Genomic DNA, 22128 nt, shown 5'->3' with positions numbered 1-22128 from the left:
ATTGTCTTGCATACATCATGGTGAACTCTGCAGTTTGCAAGAAGCTTGTATTTTTGAGATATTCCCTTAACCAAAGATAGTTCTGGAAATGGTATGGTTGGAATTCCTGGCTGCGAGATCATTTCTGAGAAGTGACCCGATGACCAGAGGTGCTATGGAAATAAAAGCTAGGTGACCAAAAAAGACAAATAGAAGCTAATTGGGAGTTTGACATTTCAGCCTGCTGTGATCAGAAGAAACACAAAACTCCTGGTGTTCAGGAGAAGCAAGCAGAGTCCTCTAAGTCAGCTTCCTGTTCGGCTGAAATAAGAACAAACAGGAGCTCTTGGTGAAGCAATGTGCAAGCTAGCTAAAAGGGACTGAAACCTAAAAGCAGTGTGAATAGCTCAGGCATACTAAAGAACCTGATGTTTGTACCAGTGGTGGCCAGACTGTTAACCAACGTGATATTGGTTCGTAGGTTAAAAAGGAGCCCTGGAACGCTTTGCCATCAGGACTGTCCTGACCTAAGAGAGAAAACGTTCGTAGAAGTGCGCCTTGTTAGTGTTAATGGCATCTAGGGAACTCAGACGGAATAGAGTTGCCAGTGAAGGCGATTCAAGGACCAAATCCAGTGAGTGGGGGAAATGAGAGACCTTATGCACAGAGGGCAGAGATTAAAGGACTTTGAGACTGAACATGGTGCCACATATATGTGCTGGGAGTGATGCTGAGAAATTTAAGAACATAAGGAATCGGAGCAGGAGTAGGCCATTCAGCACTTCGAGTCCACTCCACCATTCAATGAGATGATGGCTAATCTTCTACTTCAACACCATTTTCCTGCACTATCCCTGTATCCATTAATTTTTTAAAATGTGGAAATCTAATGATCTCACTCTTGAACGTACTCAGTGACTGACTGGGGTACAGAATTCCAAAGATTTATCACCCTCTGAGTGAAGAAATTCTTCCTCATCTCAGCCCTAAATGACCTGCCCCTTATTCTGAGACTGTGTCCTCTGGTTCTAGACTCCACAGCCAGGAGAAACATCCTTCCTGCATCTACTCTGTTGAGCCCTGTAAGAATTATGTACATTTGAATGAGATCACCTCTCATTCTTCTAAACTCCAGAGAATAAAGGTCCAGTCTATTTCATCTTTCCTCATAGAACAGTTGTCCATCCAGGAATTAATTTAGTGAATCTTCATTGCAATCCCTCTAAACCAAGTATATCTTTCCTTGGATACACAATACACAATTTGAAAGAATTATCTTTGTTAGAAACTCTCGTCCAGCAGTTCCTTCCACCTGAGTCATTTGGGCATTCCTTTCTTTTTAGGTTATTCATCTCCACAGGGATCATAGCAACATACAATGGCATTTAGTTCTGAGGTGGGTTCCAGGAACTTACAAACAGGAGTAGGCCATTCCTACATAAGAGCTACATAAAGCGATATGGCCAAAACCTTGGGCAAAGAGCTAAGTTTTAATGAACATCCTCATGGGAGAAAAGAGAGGCAGAGAGGTTTAGGACTGGAATTCCAGAGCTTAGGGCCTAGGCAGTTGAATAAACCCGGATATCTCAGAGGGTCCTAGTATTAGTGGAGATTACAGCAATAGGGAGGGGTGAGGCCACGAAGGGAGTTGAAAACAAGGGGTGGAGTTTTAAAATTTAGGCATTGCTTGACTAGGAGCCAGTGTAGGTCAGAAAGCACAGGGGTGATAGGTGTCCAGGACTCCTGTGCGAGTTAGGTCATCAGCATCAGAGTTTTCGATGACTTCAAGTTTTCAGAAGGCAGAATATGGGAGGCCAGTCAGAAGTGTATTGGAATAGCCAAGTCTAGAGGTAACAAGAGCAGAGATGAGATCCTTGGGGAATACCAGAGGTAACAGTGTGGGAATGGGAAGAGGAGGCATTGCAAGTGACATTCTGGCTACAAACAGGTAGACAAGAATGGGACCAGTTGAGAGCAGTCCCATCCAGGTGGACAACTAGAGAGGTGTGGTCAACCATGCTAAAGGCTGTGCATAGGTCAAGAAGGATGAGGAGAGATAGTCTAACTTTGCCACAGTTACATTGTATGCCATTTGTGACTTTGATAAGGACTGTTTCGGTGCTGTGAAAACCTGATTGGAGAGATTCAAACAGAGAGTTCCAGGAAAGGTGGGTACGGATTTGGGAGGTAACAACGTGTTCATGGACTTTGGAGGGGAAAGGAAGTTTGGAGATGGGACAGTGGGTGAAGTCAAGGGTTGATTTTTCTGAGGAGAGAGGTGATGAACAGGAGAGAAGGACAGTAGTTGAAGAGAGAGAACTGTTAACAGCGTAGCTGACAGGAGCCAGGAAGGGGGAGTTGGTTGACCAGCAGCTTAGTGAGAATAGGGTTAAGGAAACAGGAGGTGGGTCTCATGGACAAAATGAGCTTGGAGACGGCATCAAGGGAGATAGGAGAGGAACTAGAGAAAGATTCAAGTTCAGGGCTAGGACTGTGGGTGGTGGGGGGGCAAGTTCGACTTGCTGGGCTAGTGGAAGGCAGGAAAACATCAGAGGCAGCTGACTGGATAGTCTCAATCTTAGTTACTATGAAATCCATGTATTCCTCACACTTGTAATGGATGGTGAGTGTGGAGAAGATGGTGGGCGCAGGGGAAAGGGTATAAGAAGATGGTTTGTAGTTTGAGAAGAAGACGTAGATCATCTTTGCATTCCAGGGTGATCCTGAAATAGTGGACGGTGTTTAATAGATGAAAATAGGACTCGACTGTTTTCTCCGTGATCTAGCCAAAACTGACATTGAATGGCTCAACCAGTTGTGTACCGTATCTGTTCAAGTCTGCATCCCTTACACTTAAGGGAGTGGAGTTGAAGACTGTACCATCGTGAGGGGAAATGACCAAGGTGAGAGACAGCAATGGTTTTATTATGAACTAGGGTATCAAAGGTGGAGCTGAAGATGTCATTGTGCAAATCAGTAGCTGCAAAAATGTGGCAAACAGACCTCCAAAGACTAGATAATTGAGATTTTCAAAATGTAAGTGAATTGGGGACTGCATTTTTCTTCCAGGGCAGATGCAGAAGTGGGTACAGCTGGTGTGTGGAAATGGGGTGTGGGTGCAGAAGGACACAAGGGGGTGATCAGAGAATGGCTTTATTTTTGATCAATATGATGGGACTAGCAAGATCACGTGACATGGTAAGTCAAAGAAGTGGATGCGAATATGGGTTGAGTTTTCATGAAGGAAGACCTTGGCTGATTTGCATCTCAGTTCCATTTTCTCACCTTTGCTCCATATCTCTTGATACCATGGATCTCAGACTTGAAAGTTGTTAATGACATGGTAAGTGATGTGTGCCTGGCGGATCAAATCCACAAGGAAAAATTGGCCACACTATCACAACAGTTTTGCAAGTTGATTAATTATGAGAAGATTTGTGCACTGAATTCAGAAGTAACGAGTCCACTGACACGTTTAGCGATTTTAAAAACTAAATTGAAACATTTATTAACAAAAGAAAAGATTTCAAGCACATCCATAAATTTACAGTTACTTAATACTATAACAAATCCCTAATTAGTCTAACTCCCAACTACACACCCTCTTTAAGGCAACAGTCCAAAATAGATTTTAAATTTGAATAATCAAGCCAGCAAGTTTACCACAGCACCCACTTGACAGTGGAATTCCAAACGCTTTCCTCCACCTTTGGTTACTGGACACGGCAGACTTCTTCAAATGTGGATGGAGGCTTCCCCAAGACTATTTTACACACTCTTTTTAGATCTTACATGGCCCCCAAACATAGCCTTCCATTCTCTTTATATATGGTTCTCTCTCTTTAATCCGTAAATTCTATTGTTCTATATGTCTTTGGAAATTTACTTTTCCTATAATATAAAAATCTTTCATGTTGCCAATATGGTCAGAACTTTTGGGAAAAATAAACATACTGCTTGGCCTTGGTTATCTTGTTAATTGTGAACATCCTATCATCCCTTTGAAACCCAAACAGCTCTTCACTTATCTAAAAATGCAAATTTCCTTCACACCTTATACGTTAAGCCCTCATCCATGTTTAATCATTAGCATTTCAAATGCCTTTTACCCCTAGCTTCTTTGGATAATTTCAAGCTTGCAGTCTATCTGGCTCTAATTCAATGAAATCACACATACAGAACCATCTACACTGACACTCATAAACCTACTTTACAATAAACCACAATAATATAATGAAAAAATGTTAGTTTCATAACAAAGTTCCAATTGTCTAGAATCATCATTCACCCAAGCAATGCCAGACATCTGTCTGGGTTTTGTTGGGAGGTGGGGGGAGGAGATACAGGGAAGAAGGTCAAGTAGCTTGAGGGGAGATAGGAGAGGAAGCAAAACAAATGAAATGCAAAGATGGATTGGTCAAAAAGTTTAGGTTGGACAATGGCTTTGACCTGGCTATGGGGTTTCTGATGTTTACCAGCATTATCTTTATGACTAATGTTATCTTTATGGTTCATATTGGGGAGGATTTTTAGCCCCCCGCAAGGGTTGGGATGGGAAGCAGATGGACACAGAATTTCACACTGCTGTCCTGTGTGCTGGTTCCCTGGCTCCATCCCATTCCCAGGGCACTACCCTGGAGTTGGTACGGCGGGGTGGGGGGGTGGGCGTGGGGGAGGAGAGGGGTGCAAGTGCATGGTGGGGCAATAGGGCTACTTGCCTGGAGCTGGTGGCCAGGATTTTCTAATCAGTCTTCAGGTTCCTGACAGGCGGTGGGGGACAGTTCAGCAGACCTCGGAGGTGGGGTGGGGAGGGGGGGCTGCTCCAGACAGGTTTTGAGGCCTTCCCCGCCTGTCTGGGTGCAAAATCAGCCACTGGTCGCCCTGTGGAGGGACTCTTCCTCCTCAGAAATGCTGCCCCACTCGCAAAGAACTGTTCTTATTTTAAATGTGAAGAGGTTGGAGAGAGGGCGCCTCCATTTTGAAGCACGCTCTCCCTCACTTACCCGCCATGGCAGCCTGTTGCTGCTTTCTAGCTGGACGGCCTCCCATTGGCCCTCCAGCTCCAAGAGCCCACCCGCCGTCCTTAATTGGATGGTGAGCCTGCCCTCGGGCCATTAATTCACCGCATTTTGCTGGATCACAATGAGTGACTGTTTCCCACACTGTGCGGACTTCTGACCCCCATTTGAGCCTGAAGGGTGGGATCCTGAACCCGCAGTAAAGTCCTGCCCATTATCCCGATGGTTAACTTTTTTGTTTTAATCCTGAAACCGCTACATTATCATTTCCCTTCATGTATCTTCAAAATGTCTCCACTGCGTGAAGAAATATGCTAAGTCTTTAAGCAATAACAGAGCATCCATATTATGAACAAAACATTTTGCATAAAACAGGAAATGCCTATTTAAATGAGCTGAATTCGGTTTTTTTTTCATTCATACAACGTGTGGCATTTTGCCAACACTGCATCAACATAAAACAAAAGCTGATGCAAAAAGGCTACTATAAAGGAAAAGAACATTAAGGGCAGCGAAGGCTGCGCAGAAATGCATCTTTCATGAACCAAGACATGAAAGGATTCCTAAATCCCTTGCCATCTGCCTCTTAACTGCTTATTTTGTTCGATTCTCACATCTGCAAACATTTAGTTGCTTTTATTAATTCAGAAAAGCTGCACCCGACTAGCCTCGAGTTCCTTCGAGCAGCCAACCTTTTTGCATTCAACAATAAAATCAATCGAAGGTTATGTCTGCTGGTTATAACTGTGTATGTACAAGAACATCTTACGCATTCACCCTCCTGTAAATAATTTGGCAAACTACAGCACCACTGTGAGTAACTGCAGAACATGTTTGAACATCCGGAATAGCTGACAGTAATAGAACTGTATTTGCTTTCTGAAATGTGGCATTATTCACACAAACGATCCACGCTCTCTGGTTAAAGGGGGATTTACCTTGGGGAATATATCACCGTGCTGAGTGCTCCATAATATTTTCATGCATGCAATTATATTTTCTTCACAATCGGTTAAACTCACTATTAAAAAACTGGAGCAGTCACATCATCAGGGGTTGGAGTAACAACACAGTAAGGTAATCACAAAGTTAATGGCAGATTTTAGTTTCAGCATAGATTAAGACAAAGCTCTGGAGAGAAGGATCTGCAAGTTTGCATTGCAGCAGACATGAAAAGCAGCAAAATATTCAAAGTATAGATGAAATTCTAGCCTGGCTAACCTGCTGCAAAACTAGAAGGTGAGTCTACATCTAAATCTGGACTGAATTTCAGACAGAATGGAACGTTTCAGGGAATGTCATGTGCCTGCAGTCCAAGCTACTTTCTGCGTTATAACCATAAGTGAAAAGTGGGAGTTACTTGCATTGTTGAAGCAGCTAAGATGCTTGTCGAATCAATTGTTGAATTCGAATTACATGACATTCTCCAGTCATAGAATGGTTACAGCACAGAAGAAGGCCATTCTGCCCATCAAGTCCCTGCTGTCTCTCTGAAAAAGCAATTTAACTTGGCTCACTCCCCTGCCCTTTCCCCAGAGCCCAGTAAATTACTTCCCTTCAGATGCTTATCCAGTTCCCTTCTGAAAGCCATGGTTGAACCTGCCTCCACCACATTTTCATGCAGTGCATTCCAGATGGTAACCACTTGCTGTACAAAAACGATTGTCTTCATGTTGCCTTTAGATTATTTTTCCATTCACCTTAAATCAGTGCCCACTCCCTCTTGACCCTTCCACCAATGGGAACAGTTTCTCACGATCTACCCTATCCAGACCCCTCATGGTTTTGAACCATTAAATCACCCCTCAGCCTTCTCTTCTCTCGAACAAGCCCAGCACCTCCAATCTATCAACGTTTCCTAATATCGGGCTTGGAATCAGTCTTCGTCTATAACGTGAAAGGGGCTCAAGGTGAACTGGCAACCCGATCTTCCTGGAAAAGCAATTTGAGCTACTTCGCAATAAGCCCATTTCACACCAGTGACAGATTTTTCCTAATTTTTCCATCAGTAGGAATTTTTGATACAGCAGATTATTTAGGGCAGACCTTTTTTGCTGTCTTGAAACCATCTGCAACCTGCAACCTGATAGCGTACTTCTCTGCCTCAAGCTCACTGTGGAACCCAACATGCAGCATCAAGCTCGTTTGCGAAACTGGTCGTTCAGTTGTCAAAACACTCCCCGATACATCTCCAACACCCTTTTCACTTCAACTGTTAAACATCCAAAGCTTCTGAAGGGGCTTAGCAGTGTAAATGCTGAGAGGATATTTCCTCCGGTGGGGGTATCTAGAACTAAGGGGCACAGTATAAAGATAAGTGATTTCCCATTTAAGACGGAGATGAGGAGGAATTTATTTTCTCAGAGAGTCATTAGACTTTGGAATTCTCCTCCCCAGAGAGCGGTGAAGGCAGACAGATATTTGATTTGTTCTATTCGTTCGTGGGATGTGGGTGTCGCTGGCTAGGCCAGCATTTATTGCCCATCCCTAATTGCCCTTGTTCAGAGGGCATTTAAAAGTCAACTACATTGCTGTGGGTCTGGTGTCACATGTAGACCAGAACAGGTAAGAATAGCAGATTTCCTTCCCTAAAGGCATTTGTGAACCAGATGGGTTTTTACAACAATGGTTTTATGATCATCATATTTTTAATTCCAGATGTTTAAGTGAATTCAAATTTCACCATCTGCCATGGTGGGATTCAAACACAGGTCTCCAGAGCATTACCCTGGGTCTCTGGATTACTAGTCCAGGGACAAGACCACTATAGGTAGGACAGTGGCGTTGAGGCCATGAACGTATTAAGTGGTGGAGCAGGCTCGATGGGCTGAATTCTGGACCCACTCCTGCTCCTATTTCTTATGATCTTATTAAACATACTATTATGCTTCTGTAGACTCCATGTTGTGTTACATAATAAGATCTCACATTTACAAAAATATTCCAATATGGTTTTTTTTTAAGCTTTCCTTCGGCTTTCCTGCTTTAACATAAACCTTTTGTCATGACAACGACCTTTTATTTTTACCTGAGCTCATTTCATTATTTATTTCGAGGAGAATTTGACATTAATTATATCATATTTCCCACCAGAATACATCCTTTCAGAATATTTTGTGTTCAATTTCAATGGGAAATTTATAGAACTCAAAACCACAATAATTGAAAACTCGAATTTGCTTTCATTAGTCTGGGGGAGATTATGGAATTATGTGATGGCGGTGCATGGAATTACAAAGAGGTGGGACAGAAAGCAACAGACTGTTCCCAGGAATTGAAGGGGCCAGGAATGAAGTGATATCGATGGAAGACAGAGAGCAGGAGAATCTTGTTTGTTTTAAATGCTGAAGCTTGCAAGGCTGCAGAAAAGACTCCTGGGCAGATGTACAGTAGGGATCTCATTTATACTATTTTCCAAAGTTACAGTGACAGAGCAGGATCAGCTCCAAGGAAATTCATGAACTGTGTCAAGATTACTGAGCATGTTTGATATGTGGTTGGAAGGAAGGAGAATAAAGGGATACGGGCACAGGATGGGACCATGCTCATGTCGAGGATAAGTACCAACACTGGCTGGTTGGGCTAAGCGGCCTTTTTCTTTGCTGTAATCTATGTAAATCTATGACATTGCAAACCTTATTTTCCCCTCTGGGGCTCCAATTGTTGCCCAACTGTGCTGTGCCAGTGAGGGTAGGAGGCTGTCAAAGTTTCCTGTCTCTGGGCATTTGTTTCGAAGAGCATCATCCCTGCAGGGTTTAGTCTGGGATCGAGAAACAGGAGCATTCCTGTATGCACTGACACTCTTGGGCCAAAAGCCTGAGGATTCCCACAGACTGAGGGAAACAATTTTATCATAACTAGTCTTTAAGTAGCATGCAGTATTCCCTGTAGACACTTTGCCCTGGGAAAGATTCCAATGCAATCCTTTTTGTTCGTTTTGTTTGAGTGACCTCAACTGGGAGCCACAGGAATATTTCCTTCTCACCTCATCTACGCCCCTACACTGGGCTTGCCCCTCTTGTGGGCACAGAGCCAGCTAAGTCCAATTGAGGTAACGTTATGGGCAGGAGACCTAATCTAATACAACAGGACTTCCACCCTAACTTCCTGTTCACCACGTGGGAACAGAGACAAAATATATTAAAAAAATCATATTTTGTGGCTTCAAGAATGATAAAATATATGACATCAAAAATCAAGCATGTTCTTTGAAGATAAATTGCTAGCATATTTTTTTATCACATCCGTCCTTGGGATGTGGGCATCGCTGGCATGGCCAACATTTATTGTCCATTCCTAATTGCACTTGAGAAGATGGTGGTGAGCTGCCATCACAAGATAAGACCATAAGACCATAAGACCATAAGACATAGAAGCAGAAATTAGGCCATTCAGCCCATCAAGTCTGCTCTGCCATTCAATCATGGCTGATAAGTTTCTCAACCCCAATCTCCCACCTTCTCCCCATAACCTTTGTTCCCCTTACCAATCCAGAACCCATCTATCTCGGTCTTAAATACACTCAATGACCTGGCCTCCACAGCCTTCTGTGGCAATGAATTCCATAGATTCACCACTTTCTGGCTAAAGAAGTTTCTCCTCATCGCTGTTCTAAAAGGTCTTCCCTTTACTCTGGGTTGTGCCCTCGGGTCCTAGTCTCTCCAACTAATAGAAACATCTTCCCCACGTCCACTCTATCCAGGCCTTTCAGTATTCTGTAAGTTTCAATCAGATCCTCCCTCATGCTTCTAAGCTCCATCGAGTATAGACCCAGAGTCCTCAAACGTTCCTCATTCCTGGGATCATTCTTGTGCACCTCCTCTGGACCCTCTCCAGGGCCAGTACATCCTTCCTGGGATACAGGAACCAAAATTGCTCACAATATTCTAAATGTGGTCTGACCAGAGCCTTATAAAGCCTCAGCAGCACATCCCTGCTTTTATATTCTAGTCCTCTCAAAATAAATGCCAACATTGCATTGGCCTTCCTAACTACTGCATCAACCTGCAAGTTAACCTTAAGAGAATCCTGGACTAGGACTCCCAAGTCCCTTTGCACTCCATATTTCTGAATTCTCTTCTCATTTAGAAAATATTCTATGCCTCTATTCTTCCTACCAAAGTGCATGACCTCACACTTCCCCACATTGTATTCCATCTGCCACTTCTTCACCCATTCTCCTAACCTTTCCAAATCCTTCTGCAGCCTCCCCACCTCCTCAATACTACCTGTCCCTCCACCTATCTTTATATCATCTGCAAACTTAGCCAGGATGCCCTCAGTTCCTTCAACTAGATCATTAATGTATAAAGTGAAAAGTTGTGGTCCCAACACTGACCCCTGTGGAACTCCACTAGTCACTGGCCGCCATCCTGAGAAGGACCCCCTTATCCCCACTATCTGCCTCCTGCCAGACAGCCCATCTTCTATCCATGCTAGTACCTTGCCTCTAACACCATGGGCTCTTATCTTACTGAGCAGCCTCCTGTGCGGCACCTTGTCAAAGGCCTTCTAGAAGTCCAAGTTGATAACATCCATTGGCTCTCCTTTGTCTAATCTACTCGTTACCTCCTCAAAGAATTCTAACAGGTTTGTCAGGCATGACCTCCCCTTGATGAAACCATGCTGACTTTGCCCGATTTTACCATGCACTTCCAAGTATTCTGAAATCTCATCCTTAATAATGAGACTCTAAAATCTTACCAACGACCGAGGTCAGGCTAATCGGCCTGTAATTTCCCATCTTTTGCCTCACTCCCTTCTTAAACAGGAGGGTTACATTAGCAATTTTCCAGTCCTCTGGGATCCTCCCTGACTCCAGTGATCCTGAAAGATCGCCACTAACGCCTCCACTATCTCTTCAGCTATCTCCTTCAGAACTCTGGGGTGTAATCCATCTGGTCCAGGTGATTTATCCACCTTCAGACCTTTCAGTTTTCCTAGCACCTTCTCCTTGGTAATGGCCACCATACTCACCTCTGCGCCCCGACTCTCTTGAACTTTGGGGATGTTACTCATGTCTTCCACTGTGAAGACTGATGCAAAGTACCTATTCAGTTCCTCCGCCATTTCCTTGTTCCCCACCACTACTTCTCCAGCATCATTTTCCAGTGGCCCAATGTCCACTTTTGCCTCTCTCTTACCCTTTTTATATCTAAAAAAACTCTTGACATCTTCTTTTATATTACTGGCTAGTTTACCCTCTTATTTAATCTTCTCCCTCCTTATTTCTTTTTTAGTTGTCCTCTGTTGGTCTTTGTAGGCTTCCCAATCCCTTGGTTTCCCACTGCTCTTCGCTGCATTGTATGCTTTCTCTTTAGCTTTTATGCTGTCCCTGACTTCCCTTGTCAGCCATGGTTGCCTCGTCCTCCCTTTAGTATGCTTCTTCTTCCTAGGGATGAATTTTTGCTGTGTCTCCCAAATTACTCCCAGAAACTCCTGCCATTGCTGTTCCACTGTCTTTCCTGCTAGGCTCATCTCCCAGTCAATTCTAGCCAGCTCCTCCCTCATGCCTCTGTAGTTGCCTTTATTCAACTGTAATACCGTTACATCTGATTCCAGCTTTCTCCTCTCAAATTGCAGGGTAAATTCTATCATATTATGGTCACTTCCTCCTAAGGGTTCCTTCACCTTAAGCTCCCTTATCAAATCTGCCTCATTACACATCACTAAATCTAGAATTGCCTGTTCCCTAGTGGGCTCCACCACAAGCTGCTCCAAAAAGCCATCTCGTAGACATTCCACAAATTCCTTTTCTTGGGATCCACTGCCAACCTGATTTTCCCAGTCTATCTGCATATTGAAATCCCCCATGATCACTGTAACCTTGCCTTTCTTACACACCTTTTCTATCTCCTGGTGTACCTTGTGCCCCACATCCTGAGTACTGTTCGGAGGCCTGTACATAACTCCCATTATGGTTTTTTTACCTATGCGGTTCCTCAACTCTACCCACACAGATTCTACATCATCTGAACCTACGTCATTTCTTGCTATCAATTTAATTTCATTTGTTACTAACAAAGCAACACCACCCCCTCTGCCAACCTGCCTATCTGTTCGACAGGATGTATATCCTTGGATATTTAGCTCCCAGTCCTGATCCCCTTGCAGCCATGTCTCCGTAATGCCCACCACATCATACCTGCCAATTTCAATCTGCACCACAAGCTCATTTACCTTATTTCGTATACTGCGTGCATTCAGATACAACACCTTCAGTCCTGTATTTCCCGTCCCCTTTCTCTTTGTCGTCCCTTTATCTGATGTGTGTGAAGTTAGATTCCTAGCCCTTTCCAAACACTCTGTCCTATTTTGTGTTCTGGAGACTTTAATAGCCTCTCCTGGGCTCTCCTTTCTTTTCAGTTTTTTCTTAATTTTCCATGAAGTTGAATCCACCCCCCAACACGCTAACCTGGTGCTTTGTCTCCAATTAATCATACTTCTTGGAGTTTTACCCTTCCCTTCCCCCCACTTTCTAGTTTAAAGCCCTATTTACCCTTTTCGCTAGAACATTGGTCCCAGATCGGTTCAGGTGGAGACCGTCCGAATGGTACAGATCTCTCCTTTTCCAATACTGATGGCAGTGCCCCACGAAATGGAACCCCTCTTCCCCGCACCACTCCTTTAGCCACGTGTTTACTTCCCTTATTCTCGCGTCCCTATGCCAATTTGCATGTAGCTCGGGTAGTAATCCGGAGATTATAACCCTTGAGGACCTGTTCTTTAATTTAGTTCCTAGTTCCTGATAATCCCCAAACAGGTCCTCTTTCCTAGTCTTATCTATGTTATTTGTCCTGACATGGACCACAACAACTGGATCCTCCCCCTCCCTCTCCAATATCCTTTCAAGTGGGTCAGAGATGTCCCTCACCCTGGCACCGGGCAGGCAACATACCATGCGGGACTCTCAATCCTGCTTACAAAGGAAGCTATCAATTCCCCTAATTATAAAATCCCCTACAACTACCACTTGTCTTTTTGCTCCCCCCCTTTGAATGGCCTCCTGCGCCACGGTGCCGTGGTCAGCTGGCTCATCCTCCCTACAGCCCTGTTCCTCATCCACACAGGGAGCAAGTACCTCGTACCTGTTGGACAAGGTCAAGAGCTGAGGCTCCTCTGTTCCTGAACACAGGATCCCTCTACCTGCCTCACTTGCAGTCACACCCAGCTGACTCTGACCACTGACCGAACTTGAGGTACTTAATCTACCGGGTGTGACCGCCTCCTGATACAAAGCATCCAGGTAACTCTCCCCCTCCCAGATGGGCCGCAGCGTCTGGAGCTCGGACTCCAGCTCATCAATTCTGAGCCAGAGTTCCTCCAGCAACCAACACTTGCTGCAGATGTGGTCGCTGCGGCTCACAATGGGATCTGCCAGCTCCCACATCATACAGCTACAGCAAATCACCTGCCCAGCCATCTCTACTTAGATAATTAATTAATTAGGTTTGTTAATTAGTTTTTTTTTTCAAATTTGGTGCAGATTTCCTACCAACCAATCAGGTCACAGCTTTCCTGTGACGTCACTTTTTCAGTTTTGGCTTCAGTTACTCTGTGCCCCGAGATCACCGCTCCAGTGCTCCTCCCTCCAAGTCTGCTCCCTAGAGACAAGGCCGTGAATCCCCGAGGTAAGCTAGATTTATACTCATCATTCTGGTGCTCCTCCCTCTGAGTCTGCTCCCTGGAGACAAGGCCGCGAATCCCCAAGGTAAGCCAGATTTATACTCACCGCTCCGGTGCTCCTCCCTCTGAGTCTGCTCCCAGGATTTACTCACCAATCAGCTGCTTTTTCTTTAAAATCCACTTTCAGAAGGCAGGTCTGGTGCACTCCTGAAGGCACTGCCTTTTCCTCTCTTTTTTTTTAGGTTTGAGGAGGAGGGAGGGATGGAAACACTACAGCAATGTAATGTTTGGGGCTATTCCGTTCTTTGGCAGTGGGTCCTCCTCAATTCCCTCCTGAGTCGCGGTGGTTGCGATGACTTCTCCCAGAATGCTTTAGTCACTTGCCACCAGCGCCCTCTGTTGGATGCCCTTCCTCCTGTTGAGTGCAAGAGTCCTTCTCCTCAATTCCCTCCTGAGTCGCGGTGGCTGCGATGACTTGTCCCAGAATGCTTCAGTCACTTCTCACCAGCGCCCTCTTGTTGGATCTTCTGACTGAGAATCTATCTCTGCCTTCTTGCCTTTCACTATTAATCTTACTATCCATGGCCCCACTCATCACTTATCCCAATTTTAAGCTGAGGGTGAGAGAGGACAGAAAAGGAGGTACCTCTGGCTATTTATTTTAACTCTACTTCTTAAGTAATTTTCTATGCACAAGGAGACCTTATTGGGTGTGGGTTAATGACTGCACTTTTGCCAACTGAAGAAAGCAACAGAGCAAGGTGAAGGAGAAGTTTTCCACTTAGAATTACACATTTTATCCTTGAAAGGCTGGATTTGCCAGTCAAAAATATCCCCTCCAGATGAAGTAGTTCTGACTTTTTTGTTCTGGGCCAGCCGGTGACAATTAATATTGTCAGTGAAGCTTCATTTCCTAAAATAATTGCGCTTTGTTAATATGTTCAAGTATGGAATAAATATGGAATTATCAACAAGAAGATGTTGTAAGGCAACAATGAGTGATAGGCCTATGTGGATAATACTGTCTTTAACCACCTCAAATTGGTCTACCATTTACGTAATATAAAAACTAATGATGCCGGAAATACTCAGCAGGTCTGGCAGCATCTATGGAGAGAGAAACAGAGTTAACTGGAAGAATTTTACCGGCCCCCAGGAGGTGAGAATGGAGCTGGGGTGGGGGTGGGGGTGGAGGTAGGGGGGGTTGATCAAATCATGGGCAGCCGTGTCAGATTGGCTTCTCAACCATGTCACGCCATTGGCGAATTTTACCAACAACTGGAACAGAATAGGGCAGGCTGTCCACCACAAGGAGGTGGGCTGTCAATCTAAATATGCAAAGGCAATATTCAGGGTTATTTTACCAGGCAGGGTGCTGATTGAGTTCTTAATGTGGCTCACTAAGTCTTGTGCTTTTTTTCGAATTTCCCGTGCTTTCTCCATGGCAACGCATAGGCCAATCAGAGTCAACGTGCCAGCCAACCAATCTGCACCCTTTCCTCATGAGGTAGAATTTGTAGCGCTCGTTTGAAATTTGGCATTCTTGCATTTGCCGTGATGAGTGCAAGGTGAAAAGCTTCAGTAACGTGTCTCTCTTTTCAGCAATATCCAAGTTCTGTACTACCACGTGGCTGTTTTAGCGACTAAACAAAAATCAGACTGCAATTTAAATCACTTGCCGCTTTGGCTGCTAAATTGAGGCCTGATGTACAGAATTAAGCTAATTTTTGTAAGAATGAACTTACTAGCATCATTACTCTGTTAAAATTGAATTCATATGACATGAGTTCATATGACACGCTAAGCAAATAAACAGCTTCAATCACTTAATTCAGAAGAGGACATTATTGAAAAGGGTTACCTTGGGTCGAATTTTCTGCTGCACTGGGGCCAGCACTGCACCCCCACCCCGCTCCGTGCATAAGTGTAGTAGGTGAACCCACCCCCACAGGTCGTTAACTGGCTCAAGCTGGACCTTGCGTCCCAGTTTGCAGCTGGGCCTTCCACAGCTCACTAGTCCCAGCAGCGCCACCAGGACCGGTGGCCACTGCTGGGACTGCATTTAGTCCTTAACAAACGATCATTGATGGGACTGGACACCAAGTGGCGGAGGTGTCGCTGGGCTAGGCCGACAGGCACTGGTGAGGAGGGGGAGTTGGGCGAGGGGCTTGGGTGGACAAGCCGGGCAGGTAAGCACCAGGAATGGCGGCCATTACATTACGCCCAATTTTACCGCCCCACCTGCTTACCAACCTGACCGTATGGGAGCATAAAATTCAGCCCCTTTTGTGTGAGATATTGGCTTATCCACTACTTTCTGTGGTCATATGTATTTTATCTCTTGATGACTTCATGTGAGGGATCCTATTCTAGTCTCTCACTTGTTATGCATTATGGTGAGTGGGATCCTGACTCTGCTTCTCTCTCCACAGATGCTGCCAGACCTGCTGAGTTTTTCCAGCACTTTCTGTTTTTCTTTCAGATCTCCAGCATCCGCAGTATTTTGCTTTGATGTCACTGAACAGGCTTTCTTAGTTTCGTCTCCTTTTGCCTGCACTGATTTCAAAAAGAAATCCCAGAACATAGTCTGTGATGTTATCTTTTGATTAATTGTATCACCAATCTTCTTCTGCAAGGTTGATTTTGTAGCTTTTCACAATTTGGTGATTGAAGATTAGTGCATTATTAACTCTGAGCAGAGCAGAACATGATAATGAGCCTAATGTAAGTTCTGAAAGGCTTGTCACTGAGAAAGCCAACAATGGATAGATCTTAGTAACACAACTGATGGTGTTCCACTGAAGTTAGCATGGGGCTCCTTCCAAATCCTGCAATTTAAAGGGAGTCCAGCACTTCCAAAGATTAGTGCTGTGTCTGGCTTCAGCACCTGTCAACATTCTACACCCCTCGCTGATATTTAAGAGAGAAAAAATCAGGACTGCATAGCATATTGAGTATAATGACACCCACTTAACCTGGAGCAGTATTTCAGGGATAAAAGGAATGGTATATCTCATTTCCCTCACTACATTGTTTAACTAATAGAAATGTGAAGTTGATAATGTCTTTCAGTGTATTGACTAAGTCATTTTACCCTGCTTTTTTTTAACTGCTAATTTAAGTTCCATTGCAGAAAACAGCAAATCTTGACTTAATTGAATGTTATTTGTGAGGTTTGAAATTGATTTCAGGTCAGCTTGTATATATCTGGATGAAGCAAATATTCTTCAACTTACTGAACCTTTCAATCATTTTTTCCATTAATAAGGAGGCTCACAATTTCAATTTGAGCTATTTACTGTAACTGAACTTAAGCTTGCTGTTATTTTAATTATATCAGAGTGTTGATCAGTTAATCAATAATCCCCCTATTATAATGACATTTCATCTTGTCAGTAGGTTTCCACTCTATTTTTTTCATCGCCATAATGGATTTTTGTAACCCAAGTAATGTGCACAAAAATCCAGTCTGGTCATGATGCTTAAATTCTCTCCTCATTTTGCCTGTTGTAAGAACTGGTTAATCATCTTGGTGATGCCCATAACCACATTACATGTCAGAAACCTTTGACAGAACTTTGCCAAGTACCTTCCAGGTTGGGTGGTCCTCTAGGGGTGAGTCCAAAGTACTCAAAGTCAAGTACTTCATTCTCTCCAGCATTGGAGTCATTGGAGGGGGTGATTCTCCGACCAACGTAGGAAGCTAATGGTCTCCTGCTGTTTGAGTCATCAGAGCTGGATGCAGACATTCCCAAAGAGAAAATGTGCTGAAACAAAATGGGACAGACAGGCTGTGAGTCAGATTAATTTAGGAAGTCTGCAAAGAGTGAGTGCTTAACAGCTGGATGGAAAACAAAACAGATAACCCAGCCGACATAAAGATGTACATTACCAGCAAATAAGGACACAGACATCACCATTTTCTGTTTCAAAGTTCGGGCCCCTCACAAATAAAACATTATTTGATTCAGTTGTGGATTTACAAATGCAATAATACCGTCAAAATACTGCAAATGCTGAAAAATGGAAGCAAAAAGAGAAAATGGTGGCAACACTCAGCAGGTCAGTCAGCATCTGTGGGGAGGTGGTGGGGTCAGTGGGTCAGATCGATTACCTTCTGTCAGAACAGTGCCTATCTTCCAAAGTATTATTGTTTTCTTTTTGTTGAAAGAATACCGAACCAACTAGTTTCCTTCTTATGCATCCATAAAGCTTGGGGCAGTTGTGAAGGGTCTCATGGTCAAACAGTAACACTGACTGCTGCAGGTCAAGCTAAAATCTGTCCTTTGGATAAGAAGACCTTCATCCATGGAACCATCTCTCAACACAATCCATTCACAAAGGCAAGGAGGAGAAATGAGAGGGCTTTCTGAAGGCACTGGGAAATTTATTGCAATGTTCATTATGTTTAGTATTATGTTATAGTTGGCAATGGTCTTCACAATGAGTTCAATTGCATTGAGATTGGCATATAGCATGTGCAGTAGCACATGCCCCATACCATCTACTGACCCCCCTGAGTTGGTTATACTGAGTGATTTTCCCATTCCATATATTTTGATGCTGGTTCACTGGACACATAGTGAAAATCTGTGATGATTCTACCCAGTAGCGGACTTCCTCCTCTCTCCGCACTCCTTCCTCCCCCCAGACTCGCGCCCCTCCCCACACTCCTTCCTCCCCCCAGACTCCCTCCCCTCTGTGCACTCCTTTCCCTCTCCCCACTCCATCCCTTACACCTCCCGCACCCCCCCTCCCCTTACACCTATCTCCCCAGTTGCCGTCTTCTCCCCCATTCTCTCTCCCCCTACTCCCAACCTCACCTCCCCCCACAAAGCCATCACTGCCCTCCTCCCAACCTCAGTGCCCTCGGCACCTTCATTCCCACCCCTCCCAACCTGGCCTTATAATGAAATGCTGATGTATTACAATGGTGTTCCCGATGTCCAATGACAGGGAACGTGGCCGGCCATCAGTGGGCTGAGCAGATGATCGCAAATGGGTTTCACTCCGCCATGAAACCATTCATGCCCTATTGTCCACTCACACCACCGAACACACGCGGTGCCAGTGGACATGGAAAATCCCGGCCATTGTTAAGATCCTCATAACAATTTTGAAAATTGTACACACAGTTTACTTATTGAACTCTGCTATTTTTCTTAATTAGAAATGGAGCTTTAGAGACACATCATAACTGTAAATGGGATCACACGTTTGACAGTGCTGTACAGGCATCATGGAAACTTATCTCTGAAACCATTGATAAATAGAAGTGATGGCACTCTCCCGTGTCTTATTTAACACTTGCAGCACATACAGCCTGTTCTGAATCCTTTGCTGATAATGTTCCACATGAGCTTTTTTTTTTATTCTTTCATGAAATGTGGGCATCGCTGGCATTTGTTGTCCTTGAACTGAGGGGCTTGCCCAGCCATCTCAGAGGGCTGTAAAAGTCAGTCACATTGCAGTGGGTCAGGAGTCACAAGTAGGGAAGGATAGCAGGTTTCCTTCCCTAAAAGAGCATTACAACAATCATGGTCACCATTATTCAGACTAGCTTTACATTCTAGATTTATTAACTGAATTCAAACTCCATCAGCTACCAGGGTGGGACTTGAACCCAGGTCCCCAGAGGATTAGCCTAGGTCTCTAGCCCAGTGACAACACTACCACGCCACCATCGCTCCCATTAACTTCCTCCCACGCCTCTTCATCTAACTAACCTCATCAGCATATCCCTCTGTACCTTTATCATATGATTATGTAGCTTCCCGTTGAATGCATCAATGCCAATCACCTCAGCTCCTTTGTGTGGTAGCCCCATTCCACATTCTATGTTGGCGCTCTGTTTAAGCACCTATCTTCAACCCATACTCACCCTCGGAATTGCACCACGCGCAACACAGTGGCCTGAGAGTGATGCCAAGGCAGGGTGCGATATACTGACACAGCACAGATGCTTAGGATTCCATCTGCCCCCGACTCGACTCCACCAGGGACGAGGGGGTTGTTGGGGTCAGGCATTTGAGGGGAACTGACCAATGTTTTTAAAAAAAGCAGGATTCTCAGATCCCATCGGAATTTGTTAGCAGGAGAATTGCTCACGTTACCATTAACATTCTACCCGTTGCAGAAGGGCACTTTTCAATAAATATTGAGCTCCCAGCTAATACCTAAGATCACAGAAAAGGAGAGGAACATACCTTCAGTCTATATTTTTACACATGACTCTAAAATGTGAGAGACCATTAATGTGTCCAACTTAAAGCTAGTGCTCCAAAAGCATTTTACCCGAACAAGGAGGTATTGCTCTTTTGCAAAAAGGAATACGCTGCGTTCATATAGCGTCTTTCGCAGCCTTAGAACGTGTCAAAACGCCTCACAACTAATGGGTTGTTTCCAAGTGTTTAAAATTGAAATAAAATACGCACTAGGTGGGAAATACTTGGTGGCACTTTCGTTTCTGAAATAGCACATGAGGCCTTTGGAACAGTTCTTAGAGCACCAGGTGTTGGTTATAGCCACGACAAGTGCCTGGAATAAGCGATGTGTTTGAAACAGGGTCCACAATCAAACGGCTGAGAAATACACTTTCAGCCGAACGGCAGAAACGACTGAAACGGTGAAGCGCTCATCAGAACAAAACAAAAATTGCACAAAAGTATTTCGGAGTTTCTCCTCCAATTTCCCCCCCACCCCCCCCCCACGCTTTTAAATATGAGCCAAAGTTCTGATTGCTGTATTTTTCTCTCCCAATTGTTAGTTGCTACAACGGAAAACCCACTCTGAAAACTATTAAAAATTATCTCAGGGCTTTGTAAAAGGAAACATCAAAGTTGGTGGGTGGCTGTATAAAGGTGTTTGAATCCACAGCAATGAAAAGCAGAGTCAGGAGTGCAAGCTCATTAACAGTCTCAAACATTTGATTTATCCAGGCCGACCAAATATCAAGTAACGTTTACCCCAGTATCAAATAAATCTGAGTCTAGGATCTTGCAGCTCTCAGTATCTTCCTAGTGGATTGTGCCAGGGTTTGGAAAAAAAAACATCACAAACTTTGCTTCAAAGGCTTATAAGTGGATCCTATGAGTATTGTTGTACTGAGACCCATTATAATAATTTACAAAAGGAAAAAAAAAACGGGCAACTGATGATTGTGCTGCATCCCGCATTTCAGCTGCCAGGATATTATTTGTCCACACTCGGAACTAAAAAGAGAAATGATCACAGCATCCAGATTAAAGTGTCAGTTTTGGATTGATAAGTGAGAGTTTACAGCATACAATGGAGACTTATAAAGATTGGCCCGGATTTAAAAGCAGCCCTGCAAATGGCAATTCGCTTAACTTATGGCACCTAAAGAAAAATGAGAATTCAACAGCCTCGTCACAAGATCTAGCTTTAAAGAGCTGACTCGAATAGCGTCTTTTAACATGAAAAACGCAACTGCGCCGGGACGAGGAAGCTCCCCTTGCACACAGTCGCTCTTACCTGGGGCAAACGAGCAGCTGGAAGTCAGAGCAAGATGATTCAGGGAGATTGGACACCGAGACGGTTCAGGGGTGTCTGACTCCACAGCCTTTATACGTTATTGCCAAACCCAACGCCCCCAGCTCGACTTCGCAAAGAATGTGAGGAACTTTTTTTTCCCCGGTTCTGCGGTTTACACTTCCAGCAGCATTCACAACAGCAAGATCCTAAATTGTCGCTTCCCAGCAATCTGGCCAGAGTTTCGCCCAGCCCGTTTGCAGTGTTGCATAACCTCTGGCCCCAGTTTCAATACATCCCTGGCTTAGTGGGATCCCCATAAACAGAAATATTAATCCAGAGCTCTGACGCCAACAGAGAATGCTTGACCTGAAAGATTAACTGCATTTCTCTCTCACCACAGATGCATCCAACATTTTTGACTTGCAGCAATGGGCTGTGTATTTTTTTTTAAATTCCTGGGATGTGGGGCATCACTGGCTAGGCCAACATTTATTGTCCATTCAGAGGGCATTTAAGAGCCAGCCACATGTAGGCCAAACCAGGTAAGGACTCCCTAAAGGGTCATTAGTGGATCAAATGAGTTTTTGCAACAATCAGCAATGGTTTCATTTCAGATTTCTATTAAATTCAGATTTCACCATCTGCTGTGGCAGGATTCAAACCCAGGTCCCCAGAGCATTACCCTGGGTCTCTGGAACCCTGGCCCAGTGACAATACCACTACACCACCACCTCCCCCTATGCCACCTGATGGGACTCGAATTCAACCTATTTTTCCATTGTTCCTGTTTCTTTCCCAAACCATTGATCTCATTGATTATGGAGATGGACCACGAGTCCCAAAGTTCACTAAAATCCCAGATGCCCCTTGCTCACCCCTGGTCGTTATCAGCTTGTACCTCAGGCAGCTAACAGAGCAAAAAGCCTTTGAATTGTAGGGTGCAGGAAGCAGGCTAATTAATGGCAAGTGCCATATGTTCCTTTGCAGCAAGAGCTAGGCCAACATGTTACAG

The 22128-nt window shown here is 44.3% G+C and overlaps 1 protein-coding gene across 1 annotated transcript in view; it reads right to left on the bottom strand.

Moving 5' to 3' along the window:
- LOC121276217 (coagulation factor XIII A chain-like) overlaps positions 1–21365 on the bottom strand; it is a 126581-nt gene extending 105216 nt beyond the window's left edge. Inside the window, exons 1-2 of the mRNA XM_041184388.1 lie at positions 21117–21365; positions 17212–17389 (exon numbers count right to left, since the gene is read on the bottom strand). Of these exons, the coding sequence (XP_041040322.1) occupies positions 17212–17371 (160 nt within the window). The 5' untranslated portion in view covers positions 17372–17389; positions 21117–21365. The remainder of the gene's footprint in view (positions 1–17211; positions 17390–21116) is intronic.
- Between the last annotated feature and the right edge of the window lie 763 nt (positions 21366–22128).

This window comes from Carcharodon carcharias, chromosome 3, assembly GCF_017639515.1.
Source record: "Carcharodon carcharias isolate sCarCar2 chromosome 3, sCarCar2.pri, whole genome shotgun sequence".
In the NCBI taxonomy this organism is placed as follows: domain Eukaryota; kingdom Metazoa; phylum Chordata; class Chondrichthyes; order Lamniformes; family Lamnidae; genus Carcharodon; species Carcharodon carcharias.
Note: the sequence above shows the minus strand (reverse complement) of the source record. Positions and strands in the feature narration are given on the sequence as shown.